The sequence below is a fragment of the Leptonychotes weddellii genome, chromosome 6, assembly GCF_054177405.1.
Source record: "Leptonychotes weddellii isolate Sample4059 chromosome 6, ASM5417740v2, whole genome shotgun sequence".
Lineage (NCBI taxonomy): Eukaryota > Metazoa > Chordata > Mammalia > Carnivora > Phocidae > Leptonychotes > Leptonychotes weddellii.
In genome coordinates, this window is record NC_138374.1 from 116910804 (window position 1) to 116935961 (window position 25158).

General features: G+C 47.6%; 1 protein-coding gene and 1 long non-coding RNA gene across 13 annotated transcripts in view; one reads left to right on the forward strand and one right to left on the reverse strand.

The window, feature by feature from the left end:
* Window positions 1-25158, forward strand: part of SRGAP2 (SLIT-ROBO Rho GTPase activating protein 2) — a 226719-nt gene that overhangs the window by 181402 nt on the left and 20159 nt on the right. For 11 of the 12 annotated variants that reach the window (XM_081825140.1, XM_081825144.1, XM_081825143.1 and 8 more), the window contains exons 12-17: window positions 2256-2283; window positions 4027-4051; window positions 10542-10602; window positions 16250-16327; window positions 17156-17290; window positions 19443-19548. In XM_081825140.1, coding sequence (XP_081681266.1) covers window positions 2256-2283; window positions 4027-4051; window positions 10542-10602; window positions 16250-16327; window positions 17156-17290; window positions 19443-19548 — 433 coding nt within the window. Of the gene's footprint in view, window positions 1-2255; window positions 2284-4026; window positions 4052-10541; window positions 10603-16249; window positions 16328-17155; window positions 17291-19442; window positions 19549-25158 lie in introns of those variants that run through there. The other variant, XR_014146567.1, reaches the window with a different exon arrangement.
* The window catches only part of LOC145722356 (uncharacterized), a 285608-nt gene that overhangs the window by 27044 nt on the left and 233406 nt on the right, over window positions 1-25158 (reverse strand). The gene's annotated exons all lie outside the window — the stretch shown is intronic.

Here is a 25158-nt window from a genome sequence, read left to right on the forward strand (position 1 = left end):
TAAAGCATCTCTTTCTTTCTGTTTCGGAGCGTCCTGACGCTCAGTGGCAGCTCTCTCTGCCGTGGCCATGCTGAGGCCATGGTACTGAATGGCCTGTCTCGTCCATGAATCAGGGATGATTTTAACCAGACCCTGGAAAGTAGCAAAGCAGAGAACTGGACTGGCACTCTGGACTTTCTCTTCTCAGCTGTCAAACAGAAGGCAAAGGTTGAAAGAGAAACTTCCCTGGGGTTTTGGGCACCCTGCCCGGGTCCTGCCTAGCTCTCAGCATCCTGTGATTAATGGGATTCCCAGGTTGGGGATGCCTCTGAATGCCTGGCCCCGCCTCCCTGCCCTGCTCATCTCTTCACTCCAAGATGGGGCCAGGAGGCCACAGGCAGTATATGGTAACACTGGTGAAAGGCAAACCTGCAGAGAAGGCTCACATTTTAAAACAAACTCTTGAGCGCTTTTCAGACGAACTGCAGAGTGTAGAAAAGCATGGGGGTACTTGTTGGCTCATTGGCGTCAGGAATGAGAGCCACACTTTTCATACCAGAGCCTCCCACCCGCTCGTCCCGTCCCATGCTCTTCCTGCGCTGGATGGTTCCCCCAGATGCTGAATTCTTTTTATCTATGATATCTTTGATCTTGTGATTGTAAAGGCATTTTCTTTTATGTGAGGAATGCCTGTTAGGTAACTTCTGTTCTCTTTCCTCCCCGCCACCCAAGAGACTCAGGTTGAACAGGTTTGGGCATTGAGAGCCCAGCTTTGCTTATAGAAAATCTTTACTCTTGGGTTATCAGATCGCTTCATAGGGAATCAGAGGAAAGAAAGCCCAGAACTATTTGAAGCAAGTTATAACCATGATTTTTTCTTTTTTCTAAAATAATATAAGCATAGCCCATAAGTGAGATGGGGAGCAGAGCCTTGGGAGTATGTATGTCTGTGTGTGTGTGTGTGTGTGAGTGTGAATGGGTTTGCACACACACAAACATGTACCAGATTTGCTACTGTGGAGGGGCAAAGGTTGGTGACCATTCATTAGTGCTGCAAATTGCCTTCATCTAAAGATGACAAGTTCTAGCAATAAGGAAAGAAATAGCTGCAGATCTTCCTGTGTGCAAGTCATCATGTCCCTGCCTCCTGAATGTATTTATCACCATAATGCAAGAGCCCCTTATTCTTGCCACAGAGGGATAATTGATGTGTATGAATATTCCAGAATGGAAATGGGACAGATGTTGAAAATAATGGCTCAGAATAATATTTTTGCAGATGAAAGCTGAGCCTTTAGTAATGAGAGGCTGTTAGGGGAGGGGGAGGATGTTGCTCAGGATGAGCTGAAGTGTAATCAACAATTAGCAACCTTTAAAGGCAAGGAAAAAGCCCTGCCCTCCCCCGGTCCTTGGAGTTGTTTTTCCAGGAGCTTGGATGAGGCCTGTGGGGGATGATCTCGTCCCCAGCTCAGCACCTGCTTGCGTTGCCCCTGGTTTATCTAATACAGACCATGCTTGGTTAACTGTGGATCCAAAGAAAACAAATAGATCACATCATGGCTGATGTACACATGCATATGTATTTTTTTAGAAACATAAGAATTCTTAGGAACTTTAAGATTTTTCATTTTTTAAAACTGGCTGTGACCCATTAAACTTAATATTAGGGCCTGCTATTGGATTGAGAACCACAGTTTGATAGCAATTAAATCTCATTTCTCCCTTGTCACCCCAGCCCAACCTAAGAGAATTTCATAGGAATCTAAAACTAGAACGTCCTTATCTTCTCCCTCTTCCCTGCAAACAATTCTTGCTTCCTTCTTCCCCTGCCGCCCTTACCGTGTGTGTGTGTGTGTGTGTGTTTTCATTATTCTGGAGCAAACAAGCTCATCCCTCCCTCCCTCCCTCACCACACACACACCCACATACACAGAAGAGAAGCTGGATTTCACCTCTGGGAAGGCTTCTGGTACTTTGTTCTCTAAAGCATGACCCGCCTTGCTATTGTTCCCCTAAAGCCACCCCTGTTTTCCCTTTGGGAAGCGGGGTCGGCACACCTAAGCTTTAGGGACATATAGGTAGCCCTGGGAACAAGCATTAGAAACAGCACCTGCCCAGGAAGAGGCTCTGGGCGTTTCTCTTCTTTTTTGCTAGCGCCGTGATGCTAGCGGCTTTCTAGGGAGACGGGAGGGCATTTCAGGTAACCCCTGGGAATAACCCTTCCTCTCCCACCCCTTCTGCTTCCACATGAGCTTTTTGCCTTGTCTTTCCAACAGGTCAGCGGACAGATTGCAGTCTGGCCAGGTAGGTGTGGCCCGGGACAGCGCTGGGAAGGGATGAAGAGAGGCCCGTGGGGTAGAGCAGTCCCTGGCTGGGAAAGAGCCGAGGAGTTGAAGCGTGAAGGCCTTGGGTGACTGCAAAGGAGGGGACTAGGGCAGGGGTTGCTTCCTTCCCTTTGCTTAGCCGAACCCATCTATCCTCAGATGGAAATGGGGTCTTCTGTGACTTGGGGAGAGAGCTGAGCAGAACGGGATGAAGGGAGTTATCATTTGCAGAAGTAATTTCAGAGACTCCCCAAAGCCATTGGGTTTGCAAGGAAAAGAAGTGTTCGACTCTGGAGGATCCTGGTAACCTACCCTTAGCTGCTAGACTTTAGCACGTGGTTTTGGGGAAGTCTGACCCAGAGAAGGAAGATCAGAAGATAGCATTTGATCTGAGATTTTCTGCATGGAAAGATGACAGCCCCTCATTAGGGACTGTTGCTGGATAATGAAATACTACATTGCACTGGCTTGCCAAACAACATTGGTAGAAATCCTTGCCTGATGTACAAGTATGCAACCCTCCCAGTCTTTCCCCACCGCCCCCTCCCTCCCTGACCCCAGCCAAATATTTTCCCTCCCAGTCATGTAGCTGCTATGAGAACACTCGTGAGCTGGCGGAGAGCAAGGCATTCATCCAGCCAACAGTTCTCAGATGCCTAAAAATGTGCTGATTTAACTGGGGAAAGAGCTTTAATGGGCTGGACTCCTTGGAGACCCTGGGTTAGCCCATTATATCAACCACTTCTATCTGCCAACACACACACAATAATCATGAGGCCATTTACAATTATAGGCTCATTATTTAGAAATAGCTTCATTTGGCTTTCATCGTTTTATCATTGTGGATTACAGTAAAGATCCCGTTAATATACCAGTCTTGTTGACTGGAGGGAACCAGGATAATGGAATTCCGTGGCATATATATCTTCTTGGTGATAGAGTCTTCCTGTAAGTTCACCTGAAGTCCCGTATCTGTGGAAGGCTCTATGGGAGTGAAAAAAAGCTAAGTTGAATTCCCTTATGCTGTGTGACCTTGGGCTGCTCTTTTCCCTCCTTCGAACTCCAGTTTCCTCACCTATAAGACAAGAAAGAGCATTCTACTATATCTGAGGAGCTCTAGGATTCCAGAGAGGTTCCTCAGGAGCGGCCTGGTGGAAGGGGCAGAGGGAGCCCGGCAGCCAGGCTCTGGGCCTTCATGTCACCAAACGCAGGGGAGCGCTGCTCTCCTTGCTTGGGGGATTGTGTCTAAGTCCGAGTCCCTTGGAGAAGAGGCGTCTGAGCTTGCAAGGCATTCACCTGAAGGACTGCCATGGTTCCTTCCAGTCTGGCTGCTCTGTCCTCTAAACTCTAGGAAAATTGCTCCCGAAGGATCTCCAAGAGAAAGAAAACTGTAGCTTCCTTTAGCGTTTCCTTGTGTCTCCTGCAAACAGAGATGATCTTATTGTCTAACGCAGATACATTTTACTGCACGTTGAACCAGTTCCTTCCTACTCTAGTTTTGAATGGTTGCAGATAGTAAGTACAGAGACCTCTGTGCTCTGAAAGAGCTTCATTGGGCTTTATTCGGAAAGTAACTTAGCAAGTCTCTTAGCTGGTTCTGGGACTGAGCTGAATAATGCATCTTGCTTCATTAACTAACACACAGATTGTTTTTAATCCCATTTTCTCTTTTTTCTCCCTGGTGCCGGTTCGGTTCTCTCTGATTTGGCGGGGTCAACTGCAGGCGTAGCTCAACCGTGAGGAAGCAGGTAAGGGCCCAGCAAGAGCCAGTCTGGTCGGGTGTGATGATCACATCCCACGGATGGAACCCTACTGTGGGCAGGACAGACACTTTCCTGACTTCCTGCCTGCGTTCGGGAGATACCATTCAGTCAGAGTACGTTTCATATTATATTGACTTCATTGATTGAGCTGGTTCAGCTGGAGTCTTTCTGACTTACTCCTCCCTCTCTAGTCGTGCACCCTCTTCCTTGCTGGAGATTTGGTTTGACTTAGCAGATTGTGCCAGACATGCCCGTGGTGTCACTTCTCTGGGAAACCATGAAGGGGGCCTCACATTTTATACATAAGCTCCAAATGTGAGTAACTCGCAGCAGCCAGTGACCTAGACTAGACTGCTGTAGGTTTGCAGATTTTTTTTTTTCCTGGTGTTGTGGTCATCCTAGATGCATTTCTTAGACATGCTGAAAATGCGAGATAAATCTGACCTGAGAATGATTGGCAAATTGATGTTCAACTCTGTGCTTGCATGATCGTTAGTGTTGTATTAAAATCTGACGCTGGTCAGCCAGCTCTCCTTACCCATCTGAGGGCAGGATCTTAGAAGGCAGGGGCTGGGTAATGCACATCAATGGATAATCTAAATAGTACTTGTGCTTGTGTAAAAAAAAAAATTCATTTAAGTGTTTTTTGCAGTAGCAAATTTGACTTCCTCATTATACCTTATTGCAAATACTGAAATGATTTTGTGTCCGCTAAGCTCATACGAGCTATATGTAGCAGCAGTTAGCAGGGAGGAGGTGGGGAGAGCTCCAAAATGTCTTGTGTCTACTCAGAGGAAAACTGATGCAGGCTTTAAAAGATCATTTTGGGTAATTCACAGTGGCTGTAGCCACAGAGAGATAATCGAATGTAGAGGGCACATGGTTTCTGTTGTGTCAGCAGCCCCAACAGGGTCTTCAGCCCATGTGACTGCCTCAGCTAGCTGGGCCATCCAGCTGGGATATTCGGATGACATAGCTCTCACTTGTCCTAGCTTTGCTGTCACTATTTTTCCCCCCTTCTCTGCTTCAGATCTCATTATAGTGATATAATTATACATTTTTAACTTTGTAATTAAATACAATTAAATATAAATATAATAAGATATAATTATACATTTTTTTAATTTATAAAGATTTCATCGCATCTTTCCTTCCTCTGGTTCCTCTATTTCTTTCTTCTGCCCCTTCTCCCATAATTTCATCTAAAACTAGAGAAGAATGGGGGTGCCAGGGTAGCTCAGTTGGCTAAGCATCTGACTCTTGGTTTCGGCTCAGGTCATGATCTCAGGGTCATGAGATCGAGCACCACGTTGGGGTCCATTCTCAGCATGGAGTCTGCTTGAGATCCTCTCCCTTATCCTCTTCTCCCCCTTCCCTGCTTGCACTCACTCTCTCTCTCTCTCAAATAAATAAATAAATAAAATCTTAAAAAGAAAAAACTAGAGAAGAATGGAGTGCCTCCCAGGGATAACCTATTGCATTTAAAATTAAAAGGTCGGGGGGGGCACGCCTGGGTGATTCAAGTCAGTTGAGTGCCCGACTCTTGGTTTCAGCTCAGGTCACGATCTCAGGGTTGTGGGATTGAGCCCTGCGTCCGGCTCCACGCTCAGCAGGGAGTCTGCTTGGGATTCTCTCTCCCTCTCCCTCTGCCCCTCCTCCCCACTTGCACACATGCTGGCGTGCACTCTGTCTCTCTTTCTCTGAAATAAATAAATCTTCAAAAAAATAAAATTAATAGTTGGATATCTTATAAAGAGGGAGCCAGCTTTTTTCCCTTCAACACTAAGAACAGGGTTGAATGTAACATTTGTTCATTTCAGTTCCTGGGCTGAAACTGGGCCTCCTGCATCTAGTTGGAACAGAGGTACGATGTGTGAGGGCCTCAGAGCCTGCACTGTGGCCGCAGATGTGCGGGAGAGCATGGGTTGGCGGGCAGTGGGCGGCCCTGGCTGGGCTCACTGTCAGAGGGGAGCAGCGCCCACCTGCTGTGCATCGTGATGCTTCTCTGCGGTCATCGGCAGAGCACATGTGCCTGGTGCTAAATGTGCGCAAGAGCTCCCGGATGCACCCAAAACTCAATCAAATAAAGACCTTGTTTCTCATTCTGCTGCCCCAGTTTCTCTCCAGCAGCTCAGCCCCAATGGTGGATCAGTAAAAGAGTTTTTCTACACTAGGCAGGCAGGTAAATAGTCATTTGGAAGATGAGTGGTCTTGTATAAGGATATAAATAATTGTTTGGTTTTTTATGGCAAGTCAGCCAAACAAGACGAATCTGGTAGCTTTTGTTTTTGAGGGTCCCTAGTGGGTTCCAGTCATTTTTGACCCTAGTAAAGCCTAGGTTCAAACCACCCCAACCTTTTCTGCCTCAACTGCTGCTTCCAGGCTTTCCCTGCTACCCTCAAGCCCAGCATTTTCTCTTTCCCATCACTTGTGTCTCTTCTTTGTTTGTCGTCTTTCTCCATTCCTCTCAAGGTAGGTGCGCTCCCAAGGTTTGATGCCCTTTGGACTTTTCTCCATAGTCTTTCCCTTTTCACTTCATTCCCTTAGGTGAACCTTTCTCTCCTTCCCCAAGTGTCCCTTGTTCTGAGTCTTTGGATCGAATTTTGAACTGACTGGCTGGACATCAGTTTGACAGTTGAGATAACGCCTCCTCCCCTGAGCATCAGTCTCCTCACCTCTCCCCGCCCCCCCATTCTAACTTCCTTAGCACATCCCCTAACTTCTCTATTTCTCCTAATGGGGGGCCTCTATTGTTCACAGTCCCAAAGCCCCGAGTGTTATCTTTGACGCCTCTTTCTTTCCCATCACCCACATCGAATCAGTTGTGTAGACTTGTATTTTCTCCCTTGGTAAAAACGGAAATCTAACAAATGTAACAGAGATCAGTACTCAGCAAAAATCCTAACTCTCTCACTCATGAAAAATTATGCCAAACAATAGCTTATTTAGGCACCATCTGGCCACCTTCCTGATTGTTTTCTCCTGCAAATCACAGGATCCCTGCTTTACTCTATTTTCCAAGTTATGCCTGCTACCTTTCTCCCTCTGCTTTTGGTTTAAAGGTCCCGTAATCTAATCAAATGGAGATTTGGCCCAGTTGTCCTTAAAGGCCCCTTCTAACCCTAGGATTATACCTCCAAAAATATTGCAAACTAAAGAATTAAACTGATACAGATTCTCACGTTGGAGAAGAGAAGGAGAGAGGAAGAAAGAGAGAGACAGACACTGAGTAAGAATACACTCGGACACTACTCAGTCATCTGTATGCGAAATCAGTGGCGAAGTGAGGGTCTTTGGGGCCCCCTAGGAGTGCATAGGCACATCCTGGGGAAATGAATTCAGTCAGAGCTCAGAAATATTAGAAGGAGAGGGGTGGGCGGTAGGAGGGTCTGAGGCCTTCATGACATTGTCCAGTTTTTGGTCCCTCGAGACTCTGTCTTGGACTCCACTGAAGCAGTGGAGAGTAGGAAGATACTATTGTGTGGTAGGGCAGGTCTCTGGCCCACTCTTGTCTGCCACGGATTATCCCTCTGGGCTACTTGTGATGCCCCACTGGTAACCATGAACGTGCAGGTTGATGTCTTGCTTTCTGCAACCCTGCATGCTTCCCTTTAACTGTTGTTGATACTCCATTTTCTGCAAGTCTAGGCAGCCCTTGGCAGTCCCATAATTTGTTGAAGCCAGTAACCTGTGAGCTTCCCAGCCTACCTCTCTCTGGGTCTTTAAATACAAATCTGGGGCCAGAAAACGTTTACAAACCCTCATATCACTAACCTCATTATCACTGCAACTACCCTTTGTAAATGAAAACTGTAATAATGGGGCGCTGGGGTGGGACAGTCGGTTAAGCATCTGCCTTGAGCTCAGGTCATGATCCCAGGGTCCTGGGATTGAGCCCCACATCGGGCTCCCTGCTCAGTGAGGAGTCTGCTTGTCCCTCTCCCTCTGCCCCTCTCCTCAGGTCGTGCTCTCTTTCTATCTCAAATAAATAAAATCTTTTTAAAAAAAAAAAAACTGCAGTAACAATGTTTGTAAACATAAAAAGACTTCCAAAAAATGGAGATTTGTTTATTTATTTTTTTATATTTTATTTATTTTTAATGGTGGAACCCAGTTTCTTCATTAGAGACCAAGATTCTTCCTCTAAGATCGCCCTGGGCTGACTGGCAGAGGTCAGGGATGGCAGCAAGAGGGCAGACACTGGCTGCTATAGCTGGAAAGCTGGAGGAAGCAGATGCATTTGGGGGTCACGACGATGAACATTTGGGTCCCTGAGGCCTTCCCAACCCCAGCGCTACCTTGGCATACTCACTCCTTCCTTTGGCGGCATCCCGCATTCCCAGTAAGCTTGGGAGCGAGAGGCCAGGCCACACTTCTTGCAGCCTGACTTCTTCATGAGATCCAGCTGCTTCCCTGATTGTGGCCAAACCCAGGGCCACAGCTGAAAACTTGAGGACATAGGCAAACCTGTGAAAGGGGCAGAAGCCACAGGACCCATGCCGCTTGAGAACCAGTCTCTGTCCTGAACTTCTTATTTATTTATTTTTTTTAAAGATTTATTTTGGGGGGCACCTGGGTGGCTCAGTCAGTTAAGTGTCCTACTCTGGACTCTGGCTGGGCGTGAAGCCTGCTTAAGATTCTCTCTCCCTCTCCCTCTAAAAACAATAATAAAATAAAAAATAAATAAAGCTTTTATTTTTAAAGTAATCTCTGTACCCAATGTGGGGCTCAAACCCACAACCCCAGGATCAAGAGTCGCACTCTTCACCAACTGAACCATCCAGGCGCCCCTGTCCTGAACTTCTACAGCCCTTTCTAGCTAGTAAACCTAGCTAGGGCCCTTTGTTTGATGCCTTTCTTCCCCATAGCTGAATTATTTTGTGTTTAGCTGCATTATAAAGCCCTACTGGTTTTTAGTAATGCTTGGTGTGCATACCGGCTAATGTTTGCTGAGCTCCTGGGATGCAGGCTGGGAATGCATACCTGGCAGTGTTTGCTGAGCTCCTGGGATATAGGCTGGGTGGCAGTGAGATGTGCAGTCTCAGAGGGCGACTGCCTGGGTTTGATCCTGGCCCTGCTACTTACCGACTGTGTCACTATTAGCAGCTGTTTCACCTTGCTAAGCCTTTGTCCCCTCATTTGTCAAATGAGAATAACAGTGCACACCCCATTGGGCTATTACCAGGACCGATCCATGACCCACCACCTCTAGAAATGCCTCTGTAAATGGTAAACACTAATGTTCATGTGCCAGGAGGAAATGCTACTCTCCTCACCACCCATCCCCTTCCTGATTTGCAGACATCAAATTGAGGCCCAAAGAAGTTAAGTAAATGGCGGGATATATAGCAAAATGGCAGAGCGAAGATTGATGTCTGGGAGGCCTGCTTCTTAGTTTAGTACCAATTAGTTTCCACTATTTCTAAGAACTGGGTTTTTTCTTTTTACCTTTTACGCCAAGTAAACCCCCTTTCTGATGCTCCCCTTGGTTCATTCTGCTATCCTCAACTGATATTAATTGAGCACCTACCTTGTGAGAGTATCATGACCAGCTGTGGAGAGCCAAAAGTTGACAGGATCTGCCCTGTGGAGCATGACCTATTATAGTGGTGGCAGATGCAAACAAGATATTCATACCCACACAATTAAGTCACAGTCATGGTTATGAGAGCCAAGCACAAGGTGCTGAGATCCTATAGACAGGGGCCCTGATCTCATCTGGGGAATCTGGAAAAGCATTCCTAAGAAAGTGATACTTGCACTGAGACCCTAAGGGTGGGATTCCAGGGTGAGGAGAGCATTCTGGAAGCAGGAGCAGCTCATACAAAGCCATGGACAAAGAACTGATCTAAGGAATGGAAAGAAAGCCAATGTGGCTGAAACAGAGAGACTGGAGGAAGAGCAGGAGGAGATGAAGCTGGAGGCAAAGCAGGACCCTGGACACGTAGGGCTGTGTAAAGACACTATCGAGAAGTCTTTGAAAGAAGTTGGCCTAGAAAGTGAACGATGGGCTATGTGCCCTTTCAAAAGATCACCCAGCCACTGTATGAAGGAAGGATAATGTGGTTTGGAGGACAAGGATGGGAATTGAGATACTGATGTATGGGCCGGGTTGGAAGCAGTAGAGATGGAGAGAAGTAAATGGATTTGAGAGGTATTTAGGAGGCCGACTTGACAGAACGTATTGATTGATTGATTGATTGATTGATTTTGGGGTGGCCGAGGGTGGGAAGCTGATTTGGGATAAAAGATGATCAGTTGCATTTAGGACATGCTGAATTTAAGGCATCCATGTGGCATTCCAAGTAGGCGGTTGTGTACGTGCTCTGGAGCTTGGAGGACAGGCCCGATGCTTCTGTGAGGACCAGCCGCTGATCCAGCCGAGACAAGTCCCGCCAGGTCTGGCCCATTTTCTCTGACTCTGGGCTATGTCTGTTTAAAGACTCTGATGTTATGTTTCTCTTTGGCTTTTCAGGATTCCAGCCAGGCAATTCCTCTGGTGGTAGAAAGCTGTATCCGGTTTATCAGCAGACACGGTAAGCAGGATTACAGCCTTGCCCATATTTGTGCAAAGTGGGAAAGACCTTCCAGGAATTCTTTGCAGAGTAAGAATAGAGGTTGACTTTTCATCCTGACATTCTCAGAAATGGAATAAAAGTCTTATTTGCTCACGTAATGTTTGCTACCTCAGAATGGTCACAGCTAGACACCTAGCGAAAGGCATCGTATGTTTTGACCCCAAAGGCCTCAGCCACTTACCACACTCCCTTTTCTAGCCCGAGAGCGAGGTTTAAATTACAGCCGTGATGTGAGTAAGTACAGCTGCTATGATGTGATGGTAGTTTCGCCGCTACTCACTGTCTCTGCACGTGTCGGAGTCTCCTGCCACACAGCCTGAATCCTTACGTCACACTGGCTTTCTGCATTAGACTGTTTTGAGAGCAGCTCCTTTTGTGATGTTGCACTGATTCCTGATAACATTCAGTTTTTGTTCTGGTTTGGTCTCACTGGATACAACATCAGCTGGAGCGCAGTGAGTAGTCGTTGGTCTTCACGTTGTAGCCAACATTTGAGAGTTTTCGGGGGCTGGCTCCTCCTCAGCCTGAGTCGGATCGCAGTATCTGCTGCCTGGATGAAGCTGGATCTCATAAACTCCATGCCTCACCAGCTCCCAGGCTGCTTGGACAAAATCTAGGGATGGAGATGAATGGCCAGAGACTCAAGCTTCTTTTTTTTTTTTTTTTTTAAAGATTTTATTTATTTATTTGAGAGAGAGAGAGAATGAGAGACAGAGAGCATGAGAGGGAGGAGGGTCAGAGGGAGAAGCAGACCCCCTGCCGAGCAGGGAGCCCGATGCGGGACTCGATCCAGGGACTCCAGGATCATGACCTGAGCCGAAGGCAGTCGCTTAACCAACTGAGCCACCCAGGCGCCCCTCAAGCTTCTTAAGTATAAGACATTTAGAAAGCACAGATATCTGAGCGAGCACCATGAAGATTTCTAGGAACTGGACATCAGAAATTGTTTTTAGTTGCTGTCTTATCTAGTTACAGGAAAAGGGACAGAATGACCTTCTTGCAGCTAAAGAGGTATAAGAGGTGATTGCTGGACTCGATGCAGAGGTAGACATTTGCTCTCCCTTCCTCTCAGTAGGCTGGAACATCACTTGGGTTCATTTTTGGAATAGTAATTGTTTTAGCATGCTTACAACTTCTCTCATTCTAATCAGCCACCATTTTTTCATCTTGTCCCTATTCACTTGAAGTGACAGCGTTGTATATCAACGGTCAACAAATATTTATCAAGCCCCTGATCAATGCTGGGCACCGTGCATTGTGAAATAGGAAAACAAAAACAGGGATCATACACTCTTCCTGTCTTTATTTGATTTTATGATGCAGTTGGGAGAAAATAAGCAATTGGAAAGCTAAATAAAAAGAAATAAGCAATAGCCATTCAGAATAGCAGTGTAAGAAATTTCACAAGATAGTAATGATTAATGATCAAGTAATTGGCAAAGATAAATCCAAAGTGAGTTCCGGAGAAGAAAAGTTACTTGTGTCTAAAGGACAATAGGAAGAAGAGAGTCTGGACTCCCATTCTTTCAGCCATGCATTCTATTTGGTCATCCACCAAATTTATAGAGAGAGATAGATTGCTCATTGTGTGCCAAGAAAAAGTTCCTGCCTTCGTGAACTTTATATTCTACCGAAGAGCAGATAAGTAGATGATCAGCTGGTCAGTTAATAAATAAACACAGTAATATACGGTGTGTCTGATGATGGTGAGTGTCCTGAAGAAAAGCCAGGCAAAGAGCCGGAGAATGGAGGGGGGACACTGTTCTAGGGGGGTTGTTCAGGGAAAGGCAGGCCCTAAGGTCACCTCGGAGGGTGACATCAGAGTGGAGTCCTGAAAGAAAGTGAGGAAGTGAGCCAGGTGCTGTCTGGGAAGAGTGTTTCAGAGAGAGGGAACATCAAATGCAGAGATCCTTGGCATAGGCAGGGGCCGGCTTGCAGGAGGCCTGGGTGGCCAGAGCGGAGAGGGGAAAGGAGAGGGGCAGCAGACCAAGCCAGAGGCCAGACTCTTAGGGCTTCCTCACCTAAGGGAGGTGTTTAGACTTTATTCTGAGTGAGGTGGGAAGCTACTGGAGAATTCTGAACAGAGGGAACTCTTTAAAAAGAGCTGCTGGATGGAGACAAGGCCATGGGAGGAAGGAGGCGGCTGCAGCAGCCCAGAGAAGACATGACTGTGACCAGGCCCAGAGTGGAGCTGTGGGGGAGCCGAGGAGGGGATGCTTCCGGATATGGTGGCTGGAATGTCCCCATCTCTGCCCCTGCACATGCATGGTGTATGCAGGGACATTTCTGTGGTGTGGCTCTGGGGAAACAGGTGTGCTCACATGTTGCTGGTGGTATTGCCAACAGGTACAACCCTTTCTTAGGGGAATTTGGCAATATCTAACAGAACTATGTATGCATTTATCTTCTGATCCAGCGGTCCTTGTAGCAGTTTACCTGGAAGATGCACCTCCAACAACATAAAGATACATATGCACGAGGTTATTTGTTGCAGCATCATTTGTAAAAAATAAAAAGAACAACCTAAATACCCTCACACAGAAGAGTGGTTGGACCACCTATGGTATATCTGAATACTAGGCAGTTACAAAAAAACAATGAGCACTATCTCCATGAAATTACACAGAGAGATTTCCAGAATATGTTATCAAGCAAAAAAAGCAAAGTGGGAAAGAATGTCTAGAGCATGCTACCTTTTATATAGAAAGAAGAGGGTATAAGAATGCACATGTGTCTTCTCACTTCGGCAAGAAGAAATACAGGAAGGATGAATCCGGAAACTAATATTTGATTGTTCATCCACAAGAGATGGGTGCAAGACAGGGTAGAAAGGATGGGGGCGGGTGGGAGTGGGAGGGAAGTGACATTTCTCTGAACATTGCTTTTTGTCTAATTGTGACGTTTAGAACTGCATTTGTGCTTCCCATGTTTAAAGGATAAATAAACAGATAAATAAAACAAGGATGTAGGTAAAACCCCAAGTGGAATACAAACAGTAACAAATAAACCTAACTGCAGGACAAATGAGTAACATAACCACACTGAGGAGATGAGGAAGCAAGTTATTTAAGTAACTTTTGAAAACAGTATTTTGATACTATACTGTAAATCTGAAGACAAAAAGAGCTGTAAACAAATTTTTTATCACAAGGATGTGGGCTATCAATTCTGAAGCCATTTTATGCTTATTCCAGGACTGAACAAATAGATAAACGTATTGTTGATTTAAAGAAAAAAAAACAACCCTCGTACGTAGTAGTTCTTCAAAAAACATTTGTTCAGCTAAATTGAACTTTTTCCCCAAATAAGGACTCAAGGGATTCCTGAACTCCCTATAAGTCAGGGCTAAAAATTTTTGTGCACGTACATTCAGTGGAGACAGGTTCCATAACTCAGTTCCAAAAGGGTCTGTGACCCACCAACGGCTGCAGTGTGTCCATCCTTACTCTCTTCATGTTCCCTGGGAGATAGATGTTATCGTTCCCATTGTAGAGATGAGAAAGCTGAGGCTCCGCTGTAAATGGTGGGTCAGGGTGATCCAGGAAGACTTAAAGGAGAGGCATTTGGGGAATGACTGACTGAATCAGGTGGGGAAGACCCCACCTATCTTATGCAGAAGGGAGCCAAGTACCGTGAGGCAGTATTGTAGCAAACATATCAAGAATTCTGTAGGAGAGCACCTCTTGGCAACAGCCGAATCCAGTGCAGAATGGAAGATTTTGTGCCACTTCCAAGTCCGAGTGGTTTTTTTACTTTTATGGTAAAAGTATGCACGAAGAGCAAATCAGAAAGATCACGATGTGTCAGGTTAGTCATGTGGGGCCTTCCCTGCATTCTAATCAAAAGCCCCCTGCTTTTCCCCTTTACTTCTGGAACCCAACCATTTATCAGTGCTCCTACTCTCAGAGTCATTAGATTAGACACTCTACAGATTCTGTCTGCTGAGCAAGAACACATCATGATCCTTCTAAAGTGCAGGTTCTCGAAGAGAAATGGGAACCAGACTGAGGGGATCTCAGTGTGTCTTAGACTATACTGCGTTTTTGACAAGTCGCAGGGTACGTGACTGTTTCTGTCAGAACACTTGGCTGTTTGCGTTCTGTGTGTAAATGACATAATTTGGCTGTTACATCCCATTGGTAACTAATATGGTATTATTACATTGGTACTAATGGGGTTTTAACATTGCCATTCTCTGAGGAATATTCTGGAGATTCCCTTAGAGGAGCAGACAACTTAAGTCCTATTACAAGCCAGGTAATTAAATTCCCCCTGCTTGCTTCTTAATACTGCTTCAATTGGATTCAAGATTGTAGTCCTGGCCGACGTGATTTCCCTTCAAAGGTCTAGCCAAGAGAACCCAGTCACCCCCTCACTGAGAGGATAGCCAGAAAACAGTGGGCAGTTCTATTTTGTTTCCTTAAAAAGCAATTTGTTTGAGATTTCCCTGATATGTCCAAGTTTTTGATGAATCACACCATTACGGAGGAACATGGACAAGACGCCCAGGATGGAGACACGCAGATCCTGAGAAAGGCTGGCAAGCCGGATGTGATTACAGCTGCTAGTTCAGTCTGACCCCCGGGGCCAGCACTAACAGCATGCCCCCTGGATCTCTTACCACCTCTGCAGCTCCACGTGTGGGGTTGTGAGCCACGTCCGAGTTCGGACTAACAGGCGGGTTCCTGCCCTCTCTGTACTTTGCCTCTGGTAGGCCCCACAAACCTGGTGTTGAGGAGTGAGTGCGTGATTGCAACCAGAAGGCCTGGGCCGGCCTCCTGGTTCTGGTTCTTGTCACCTCTATAACCTAAGGCTGCTCATCACTCATCACTTCCTTCAGCTGGAAAATGGGCGTGCTGGTGACTCGTCCTTAGTGGCTGTTTTGAGAACCAGTGGATTTATTTCTATGGAAGCATTTCTTAGCGGCAATCACAGCACATGCGTTATTTTTTTAGGATTGTACTCTAACAAAACCCAAGAAGACAAGGTTTTCACGCCCATTATCGTCCCGCAACGTCCATGCACGTTTGGGAGGCAAGCCGCAGTCAAGAACCAGCAGCTGGCAGGGTATCTGGCCGTGGACTGTGATCACTTGCCTTTTCCCGTCCTCTCTCTTTCCTAAGGATTCAAAACATTGTGCCCTGGAAGAGCCAGACAGTATTCGAACAGCCAAAGCAATCATTGTATCTCAGACCTTATGAAACTCCTCCAGTGGTATCTAATGGCTGGCCTGCCAGACCCCCGCTTTCCGCTCCTGGCCCTGGGTGACCAGGTGCCAGGGGTCACTTCGTCACTTTGCAGATGGGAGCAGAGAGGCAAAGGCAGGGGAAGGAACCTGCTTCCTAGTCTCCCTCGGAATCGGGAATAGAGCTGGGTGTAGACCTCTTTCCCCTTAAGTCTCTGACTCAGTGCTTTCTTATGCCTCCTATCCGTTCTGGTGACTTCTCCAGCATCCCTCCACATGCTTTCTCCTTCGGCCTGAAGAAGAGAGACAGGGGGGCTTACATGCACACTGGCTGGAGGACACAGACATTCAACTAAGCTTGGAGCTGTGCTTGTGACTTTGTTTCTTCTTCGCCTTGATCACTTTTCCCTGTCTTTCCAGGACTACAGCATGAAGGAATTTTCCGGGTGTCGGGATCCCAGGTGGAAGTGAATGACATCAAAAACGCCTTTGAGAGAGGTAAGGAAACAGGCTTGAAGATCAGACCAAATATGTGCCAGCCTCCTGGGATATTGGCTGCACCCATTCCCACTCCCCCCAAGAGGACCCAGAGGTTAGCAAGCGACCTCTTCAGCCCAATACCTGCTTCCTTGTAGACAGTCCTCCCCAAGTCCTCCTCAGCCCCATTCACCCTGCCTCTCTCCTGCGAATGATCTGCCGAAACCCAAGAAGTTAACTATGATATCTGGGCAGTTTATGACTTCATCCAGAACCCTTGGTGGCAGTTAATATCAAGGCTAATGCGCCTGTTCATCGTAGCCCATTTATTAGCTTGTGGGCTATTAAGGTAATGGGCAAGCTTTGGCAATTTCTGTCACTGTAATGGATATATATAGTTTCAATTTGAGGTTGGTCCTATCATTAAATCTAATTACATCTGATATGAAATTTTCCATAGGGAGCCCCAGCGTGATTGTTCTCCTGTAAGTAGGTGTCCTTTGTTGCGAGCCAGGAACAGTGAGAGCCAGTCAGGAGGGAGAGCCTCCTTGGCCTCATTTTCCTCCCCCAGAGGCTCAGTCCCAGCCTGGCTTCATGATTCTTGTGAGAGGGCCAGTTGCAGTGTCCCGTCCCGGCCCATAGGGAATGTCCCTGAGCTGGTCTGACAGAAGCGAATTTATCCTATTGGACCCTTGCGCCCTACTCATGGTCGCCATGCTAGGCGGAGAGCTGATGGACTCTGATGAGGACTCGGACAGGTCACCTGTTCCCCACCATTCCTGCTTCGTCCCGTGTGTTTTTACCTTTCTCACTCTCTCTTTCCTTCTTTGGGGGGCTGCTTATCCTCAGGAGAGGACCCCCTGGCTGGGGACCAGAATGACCATGACATGGACTCCATTGCTGGCGTCCTGAAGCTTTACTTCCGGGGGCTGGAACATCCTCTCTTCCCCAAGGACATCTTCCATGACCTGATGGCCTGCGTCAGTAAGTACATCCTGGCCTCAGACTGGCTTCTGGGCAAGAGCACCTTGTCGTGACAGATAAGAAATGTCCACGGGGCCTTTTTTTCCCATAAACTTTTCAATAATGTTTTTCTTTTTCCTTTTCTTCAGTGAAGTTTTTCTTCCTCGTCCTCAGTCCTTCATCCCTGGTGGGGAGGGAAGAAAGATGACTTTTCAGTAAGAGTCTAGGACCACAAGTCAGAACTCCTGGGTTTTTCTTTCTGATTGGCCTTAAACTCCTTGCTTTGCTGAGCTTTGTTTTCTTCAGTAAAATATATTTCTATTCATATATGACACAGTCCTTTTCAGTTATTGGAAGCTCATACATTAGTGCCTGTGCTTTTTATGCTATAAAGGGGAAATATTTTCTGCTTGTTGCTTATTTTTATAATTTAGGTTAGAATGAATCTTTGTTTTATAAGATTGATTGATTTTAAGTGGGGGGGGGCAGAGGGAGAGGGAGAGACAGGATCTTAAGCAGGCTCCACACCCAGCATGGAGCCCACTGCGGGGCTCGATCCCATGACCCTGAGATCAAGATCTGAGCCAAAATCAAGAGTCAGATACTGAACCAGCTGAGCCAGCCAGGTGCCCCTGCTTGTTGCTTTAAACATGGTGTGGTGGGCGCCTGGGTGGCTCAGTTGGTTAAGCGACTGCCTTCGGCTCAGGTCATGATCCTGGAGTCCCGGGATCGAGTCCCGCATCGGGCTCCCTGCTCGGCAGGGAGCCTGCTTCTCCCTCTGACCCTCCTCCCTCTCGTGCTCTCTGTCTCTCATTCTCTCTCTCGCAAATAAATAAAATCTTAAAAAAAAATGAAAAAAAAATAAACATGGTGTGGCTTACCTCCTAGATGTGTTAGTATGTGTTCTTTTAGGAATAAAAGCCCTCTGAACACTTAAATGTAGCAATATGATGTTTTCTTAGAAAGAGATATAGTCTCTACTTTATCCTTATAGGTTCCTGCCTCTTACTCTCAAATTTGGGACTTGAAAAGCTATTCTTACCCATTTAGTTTAGCTTATTATCCAGAAACATCCTCTCTTTTGTTTTCCATGGAAAAAAATGCATGGAAATTTAGATTAATACCAGGTCATCCTGGAAGTGGACTCCACTAGAATGATGGCTCCAGAGGCTGGAGAAGGCAGTGCCTTTGAAATGGGAGAAGAGTCTTCTTCCTGGATGCACCAGGGTGTTCATGGCCCCCAAGTCTCCAGTTGGACTCATTGTATGCCCTGAACATTGTCCCTCTCTGCTCCAGGGCATTCAGTAAGCTCTCTTATTTTATTTGTTGACCCACTCTTTGTGGAAGCCTAGTGGAAATCAGTTCTGTGCCTATTAAATTTAGGCCCTCCCTCCTGTCTTCAAGTCTTGTTCTAGGACTGAGCTTAGGTAGATGTCTTCAGTGGCTGGGGCTACCAAGACAGTTAAAGATACCTTGGCTGCCCAGTTCTCCCCTTGAGATGTGCTCCTAACCCACTGCTTTCCACTTCTTTCTCACAGAAAGGCACTCATAGAAAATGACAGTATCCACAGGGCACACTAGTGGGGAGGCTGGCCATGATGGAGGTCTGTGATTAGTCTGTCCACAGCACAAGAGACAGGAAACCTCGCGTCTTCTCCCTAGATACCACGACTTATGCAGGGATCTACCATCTCTTGCCTCTGGCCACATTCTGCCCAACCCCGCTGCAGATAGGAGAGGGGGAAAGATAAGCCAGACCTGTCCAGAGGATGAGGAGATGCATGTGTAGAGCGAGCAGGACAGGAGCTACACAGCCTGTCTCCCTCCCCACACATGGATCCTCCAAGGCTGGATGTCGAGCCTGCAGTCCTAGCAGGTTTCGGGACCGTTCCTTGTCTGCGGTTGTTTTAATAAGAGAGCGGTAGGTGCTCGGAGAACATCCCCAACCCCTTCTGAGCCCGAGGAGCATATGCCTTCAGTCGGGGTCAGGAAGTGTCTGCAGCCCAGCAGGTGCCCTGCGGCAGCAGTCCTGCCCCGAGGAGCCACAGGGACGGAGCCCCTTACACAGCACACCAGTATCTGTGCAGCCCCTGCTGGTAGTCAGGGCCCTCACACCATTACTCCTTGGGATCTCAGTTGCGATGGACGGTAACGCATGGCTTTCTTCTTTCAGCAATGGACAACCTGCAGGAGAGAGCTCTGCACATCCGGAAAGTTCTCCTGGTCCTGCCCAAAACCACTCTGATTATCATGAGATACCTCTTTGCCTTCCTCAATCAGTGAGTAGACTTCCCAGTGAGCAGTGGATCAGGCCTGGGCTTCGGCCCCTGGAAGCTTTATCCGTAGAGCCGTGTCAGTTCATCGAGCCCCGTGAAATCTGTGGAGCGGCGACAGTGTGCAGGGGCACAGTTGTAGGCTGTGAGAATACATTGCGAAACGAGACAAAAGCCCTGATACTGTTTAACTCACATTCCAGGCTGGGAGACAGACAGATAACAGATATGTCAGGCGGGAATAAGTGCTTAGGTGAAGACTAAGGAAGTGTAAGTTAAGAGCCAGAGTGCGGGGGGCCCGAATGGGGGCAGGGGTGAAAGAGGGAGAGCTGCTAGAGAGGGGTGGTCAGCAAAGGACTCTCTGAGGAGACGCAGCGACCTAAATGGAGTGACAGAAGGAGCTACAAGCGATGTTCACGGCCATCAAGCCCCGAGAGTCATGGTAATAATGGGTTTGGATTTGGGAAGCCACTGGAAGCTTTGAAGCAGAAGAGTGGTAAGATCTGATCTATATGTATTCTTGGAAGCCTGCCGACAGCTTTGAGGAGAAGTTATCGGGGACTATGAAGAGAAGCAGGGACACCACGCAGAGGTGACTGTGAGGTCTCAGCCACGGGCACTGGGGGCTTAGGGTGGTGGGGGGTGGGTCATGAGGGAGGGCGGTGCAGTGGGGTCGGGTTTGGGGTCCATTTAGAGCATAGCATTGACAGGACGTCCTGATGGGGAGGATGTGGAGTATGAGGAAAGAGAGAAATTTGAAATGTTTGGCATGAGCAACAGGGAACCAGTGACTCCGTAATGGAGTTGGGGAAGACGAGGTGTAGAGGACAGAATCAAGACAAGGCACCAACTTGGCCATGTTAATGTGAGGTGCCCGTTAGGCCTCCAAGGAGAGATTCTAAGTGGGCAGTGGGACATAGGAATCTGACACTCGGGAGAAACCCAGGGTAGAGATACGAGTCTGGAGTCACCATGTACTGACTGATGTTTTCGCTGGTCACCCAGGGAGTGAGGGTAGCTAGAAGAGAGGTCTGAGGGCCAGAGGGGCCCTGGGCTTGGATGGGGCATGGCTTCCTGTCAAAGCAGTGTGTCCTTGCCGAGGGCGGGCTTTAGGTCCCCACGGGGCAGCGAGGCAACAAGCAAGGACATGTGGTGCTTGCCCTGTGGGCCCCTCTGTCTTCATGTTGCTTCCTCTGACACAGCTCCCTCAACAACCTAAAGCAAAGGCTATAAATGGGCAATGGGAGGGCCAGATAAGGCGCATAGATGTATTTCTTTTCAGTCTGCTGTGTCTTGAAAACATTGAAACATTTAAATATTAGGGGATTTTACTTAAAAATAGCTAGATTTCTAGCTTCTCTTGAAAACACTGTTGGATCTGGAAGTAATGGACGCACATCCTGCAAGGAGGCAGTTCTGTGTGGAGTAAGGGCTTCTGCCAGGTGAGGCAGGCCCCCCCACACTCCCTATACCGAGGCTGAATTCGGTTGCCATTTGTCATCACTCTTGCTTCATGGGTTTTCCTCTCGTGGAGAAACATTTGTCTAGATCCATGAATCTATCAAAAGAGAAAACAAAAATTAGACCAAGGAGCGAGGGTCTTTTAGCACAAATTTCTTCGTCTTCCTGGTCAGTTTGGTCTTTGCTTCAAAGGAAAACAAACTTGGTGGCCATCTCGTGAGCTTCGGCTTGCTTACAAGTTCACGGTCAGCCTAGCTCTCTAGGCATCTAGGTTAGCAGCTCTGCCGGAGACCTTGCCGGGGCACCCACGCCATCCTTCAGCCTTCCTGCCGGCCGTGCAGAGCAACGGAGGGTCCTGGCTCTGCAGCCTGCCTCCTCCACACGGCTGTGTCTGCACCTTCCATTAGCCGAGCCCTGACTCGGCACCACGACTGCCCGAGTTCAGAACCCCTCGTGACTCACAGAGCGTGTTCACATGCTGTGCATTTTAGGCTGACGGAAACGGAAACTCTGTACTGACTCTTGAGCTGGTAACAGCCCCTTTCTAGCATCTACTGCATTAACTACCTATTGCTGTGTAACAAATTGCCCGAGAACCTAGCAACTTAAAACAAAAAGCATTAATTCTTATGGCACAGTTTCTGTGGGTCAGGAGTCCCCAGTGTAGGTGCAGTGTTGGCGGGGGGCCTCTGGCTCTAGCTCTCTTGAGGTTGCAGTGAGGGTGTTGGGGGCAGGGCCATAGTCTTCTCCTAATGGCTCCACTAGGGGAGGATCCGCTTTCGAAGCTCACCTGTGTGGTGTTGGCAGGATTCAGTTCCTCGCAGGTTGTTGGACTGAGGACCTTCCTCGCTGGCTAACTGTTGGCCAGAGGCCTTCATCAGTTCTTCACCATGTGGGCCTCACCATAGAGCTATTCACAACATGGCAACTGGCTCCCTCCAAGCACGTGAGTAAGAGAACACCCAAGACAGAAAGCTCAGTCGTTGGTAACCTAATCTCAGAAGTGACATCCCGTGCCTTCTGCCGTTTTCCATTCACTAGAAATGAGTCACTAAATCTAGCCCACACTCAAAGGGAGAAAATTACACCAGGGTGTGAAAGCCAGTAGGCAGGGACCATGGGGTTCATTTTAGGGGCTGCTTACCACAGCCTGTGTGCTACGCAGCGACTTTTTGTCCCCTAGCAAAGTGTTGGTAGCTCCCGCTCACTGCAGCTGACTCTGCTCTTTGTCTTTTGAAACCTGCTTTCTTCAGATGTCAAACAATATAGTATAATAAGCTCTTGCTAGTCAAGTGAGGTCCACAGACCATCATCTGGGAGATGGTTAGAAATACGGAATCTCAGCCCCTCCCCTTTCAAAGACCTGTGAATCCGAGTCTGTATTTTAACAAGGTCCCCTGGTCAGTCACATGCTCATGAAAGTCCGAGAAGCACTGCTCTAGGTCCTCAAACGCTGCTCCGCCATCTGGATGAGAGAGTGAACCGGTGGTGCTTTTCTCCCGATTAAGGTGCTCCGATGTCCCCGGAAAAGCTGACTCTTCCTCGAAATCTCACCCATCTCCAGGTGCCTCCTCGTTTGGAAAGATTGTGTCTGGGCGGTTCTTCTGACTTTCACAAGGAGCGTTTTGGCTTCTACACACAGATGGACAAGGAGACCTGTGGTTGGGTTGTCTTGGAGAGCCACAGCTGCTCACGTGCTTATTTGTTCCCTTATTTAACACATATTTATTAAGCATCTACTGTGGGCCAGGCCCTGCTCTAGGTGCTGGCCATCTAAGAAGTCACCAAACAGCCCAGGTGGCCCATGGAGTCCCTTTGGAGTTTATGTTCTGTTGGAAGAAGACCAAACTAACGAGGACGCATATCCCGTGTCAGAGGAAAAGTGCTCTAGAGAAAAATAAAGCAGGTCAGGGCACCGGGGAGTGCCAGGGGTCAGGGCGAGAGTTTGCTCTTTAAGATACAGTGGTCTGCAGACACTTCACTGAGCAGGGAACCGTGGGCTGTGAGGTAGGAGGAGGACCTAGAGGGAATGGCGTCCCAGAAGCCACACAGAGACGTGTTTGGAAGAGGGAGTGATACCAGAGGTAAAGGGGGTGACAGGCCAGCCGAGAAAAGGACTCAGGATTGCGTTAGCCACAGGGAGAGCACTGGTGACCCTGAGGAGTGTTGTCCTGATGGAGTGGAAGGGGCCAGACCCTGATGGCGTCCGTTCAGGAGAGAAGGGGAGCCGCTGACGGCTAAACAACGTGTGGTAGGTCCATACGGGGGGGAGGGGGTCGTGTTCAGCCGTGAAAACGAATGAGGTGCGGAGGCATGCTACAGCGTGGATGCACCTGGAAAACATCCTGCTGGAGGAAAGAAGCCAGTCACAGAAGACCACGTGGTGTAGGAGCCCATTTACTTGCAGTGTCTGGAACAGGCTCCTGAAGGAGCCATGTAGCCAGGAGCTGGGGGGAGGGGAGGATGGCGGGGGTGGGGGGTGTGACTGCTAACGGACGTGGTTTCCTTTCGGGTGACGAAAATGTCCTGGAACTAGACGGTGGTGATGGTTGCACAACATTGTGAATATGCTAAATGGCGCTGAATTGTACACTTCAAAATGGTGAAAATGGTCAGTTTTATGGTATGTAGATTTTACCACAGTAAAGAGTGGGAGGGGGCAAGAGAGAAGGTATATGCATCTGTTCGGGCTGCCGTAGCAGAGTACCACACAGTAGGTGACTTCAACAACAGAAATTCATTTTCTTGTGGTTCGGGAGTCTAGACGTCCAAGATGAAGGTGCCGGCAGGGTCAGTTTCTGATGAGGAGTCTCTTTTTGGCTTGTAGATGGCCGTCTTCCCTCTGCATCCTCCTGTGGCTTTCCTTTGTGCACACGCAGGGAGAGCTCTGGGGTCTCTTCCTCTTCCTACAAGGACAGTAGTCCTATCGGATTCAGGCCTCACCCTCATCCGTAGGATCTCATTTAACCTTAATTACCTCCTTAAAGGTCCTTTCTCCAAATACAGTCACATGGGAGGGGGGTGGGTAGGGCGTCAACATAGGAATTTGGGGAGAGGGGACCCAATTCAGTCCATAACAGAAGGGCTGGAGATGAATCGGAGAATCAGAAACATCAGGGATAGACAACGCGCAAATAGTTTTATTGTGAAGAGGAGGAGAGAAATGGGACAGTAATATGGTACAGATATGGGGTTAAGAGGGAATTCTTTTCCAGGGGGCCAGTATTACTGCATGTTTGTATGCTGGTGGGGACCACGACCCACTGGAGAGGCAACACTAAAGACCCAAGGGCAATTGCTGGACGGATATCCTTGCTGGAGAGAGAGGATGGAGTTCACTGCCAGGCAAGGAAGGCAGAACATGGGGGCACAGAGGCAAGTCCCTTATTAGATGCAGGGAGCACGAGAAAGCCAACCCATGTTGTTATAGGCGAGAGAGTGACAAGAGGAGTGATGGGATGCCTTTGAAGAACCATCAGAAAAAATCAGCCAGAATAACGTTAGACTTCTTATCTCTTAGAGAGCTTTTTGGGGAAGTCGGGGGAAGGCTGTTAAATCATGGATTTAGAGAGGGAAATTGTAGTGTCTCCCATTGGAAAAGCTTTTAAAGGCCTGATGGATTCTCAACCCCATGATTTGCCTGGGGCCATGGTGAAGAATACAATTTCTCTTCCTCCCTTCCAAACCTAAAATCGACCTGGTGTATTAATATCTTACCCATAGTCTGTTGGTTGGTGCCAAATCAAACCCCTGGGGCCTGTGAAGCTGAAGGTTTTTTTTTTTTTTTTTATTCTTATGTTAATCCCCATACATTACATCATTAGTTTTTTTTTTTTTTAATTTTTTTATTCTTATATTATCCCCATACATTACATCATTAGTTTTAGATGTAGTGTTCCATGATTCATTGTTTGTGCATAACACCCAGTGCTCCATGCAGAATGTGCCCTCTTTAATACCCATCACCAGGCTAACCCATCCTCCCCCCCTCCCCTCTAGAACCCTCAGTTTGTTTTTCAGAGTCCATCGTCTCTCATGGTTCGTCTACCCCTCCGATTTCCCCCGCTTCATTCTTCCCCTCCCGCTACCTTCTTCTTCTTCTTTTTTTTTTTCTTAACATATATTGCATTATTTGTTTCAGAGGTACAGATCTGA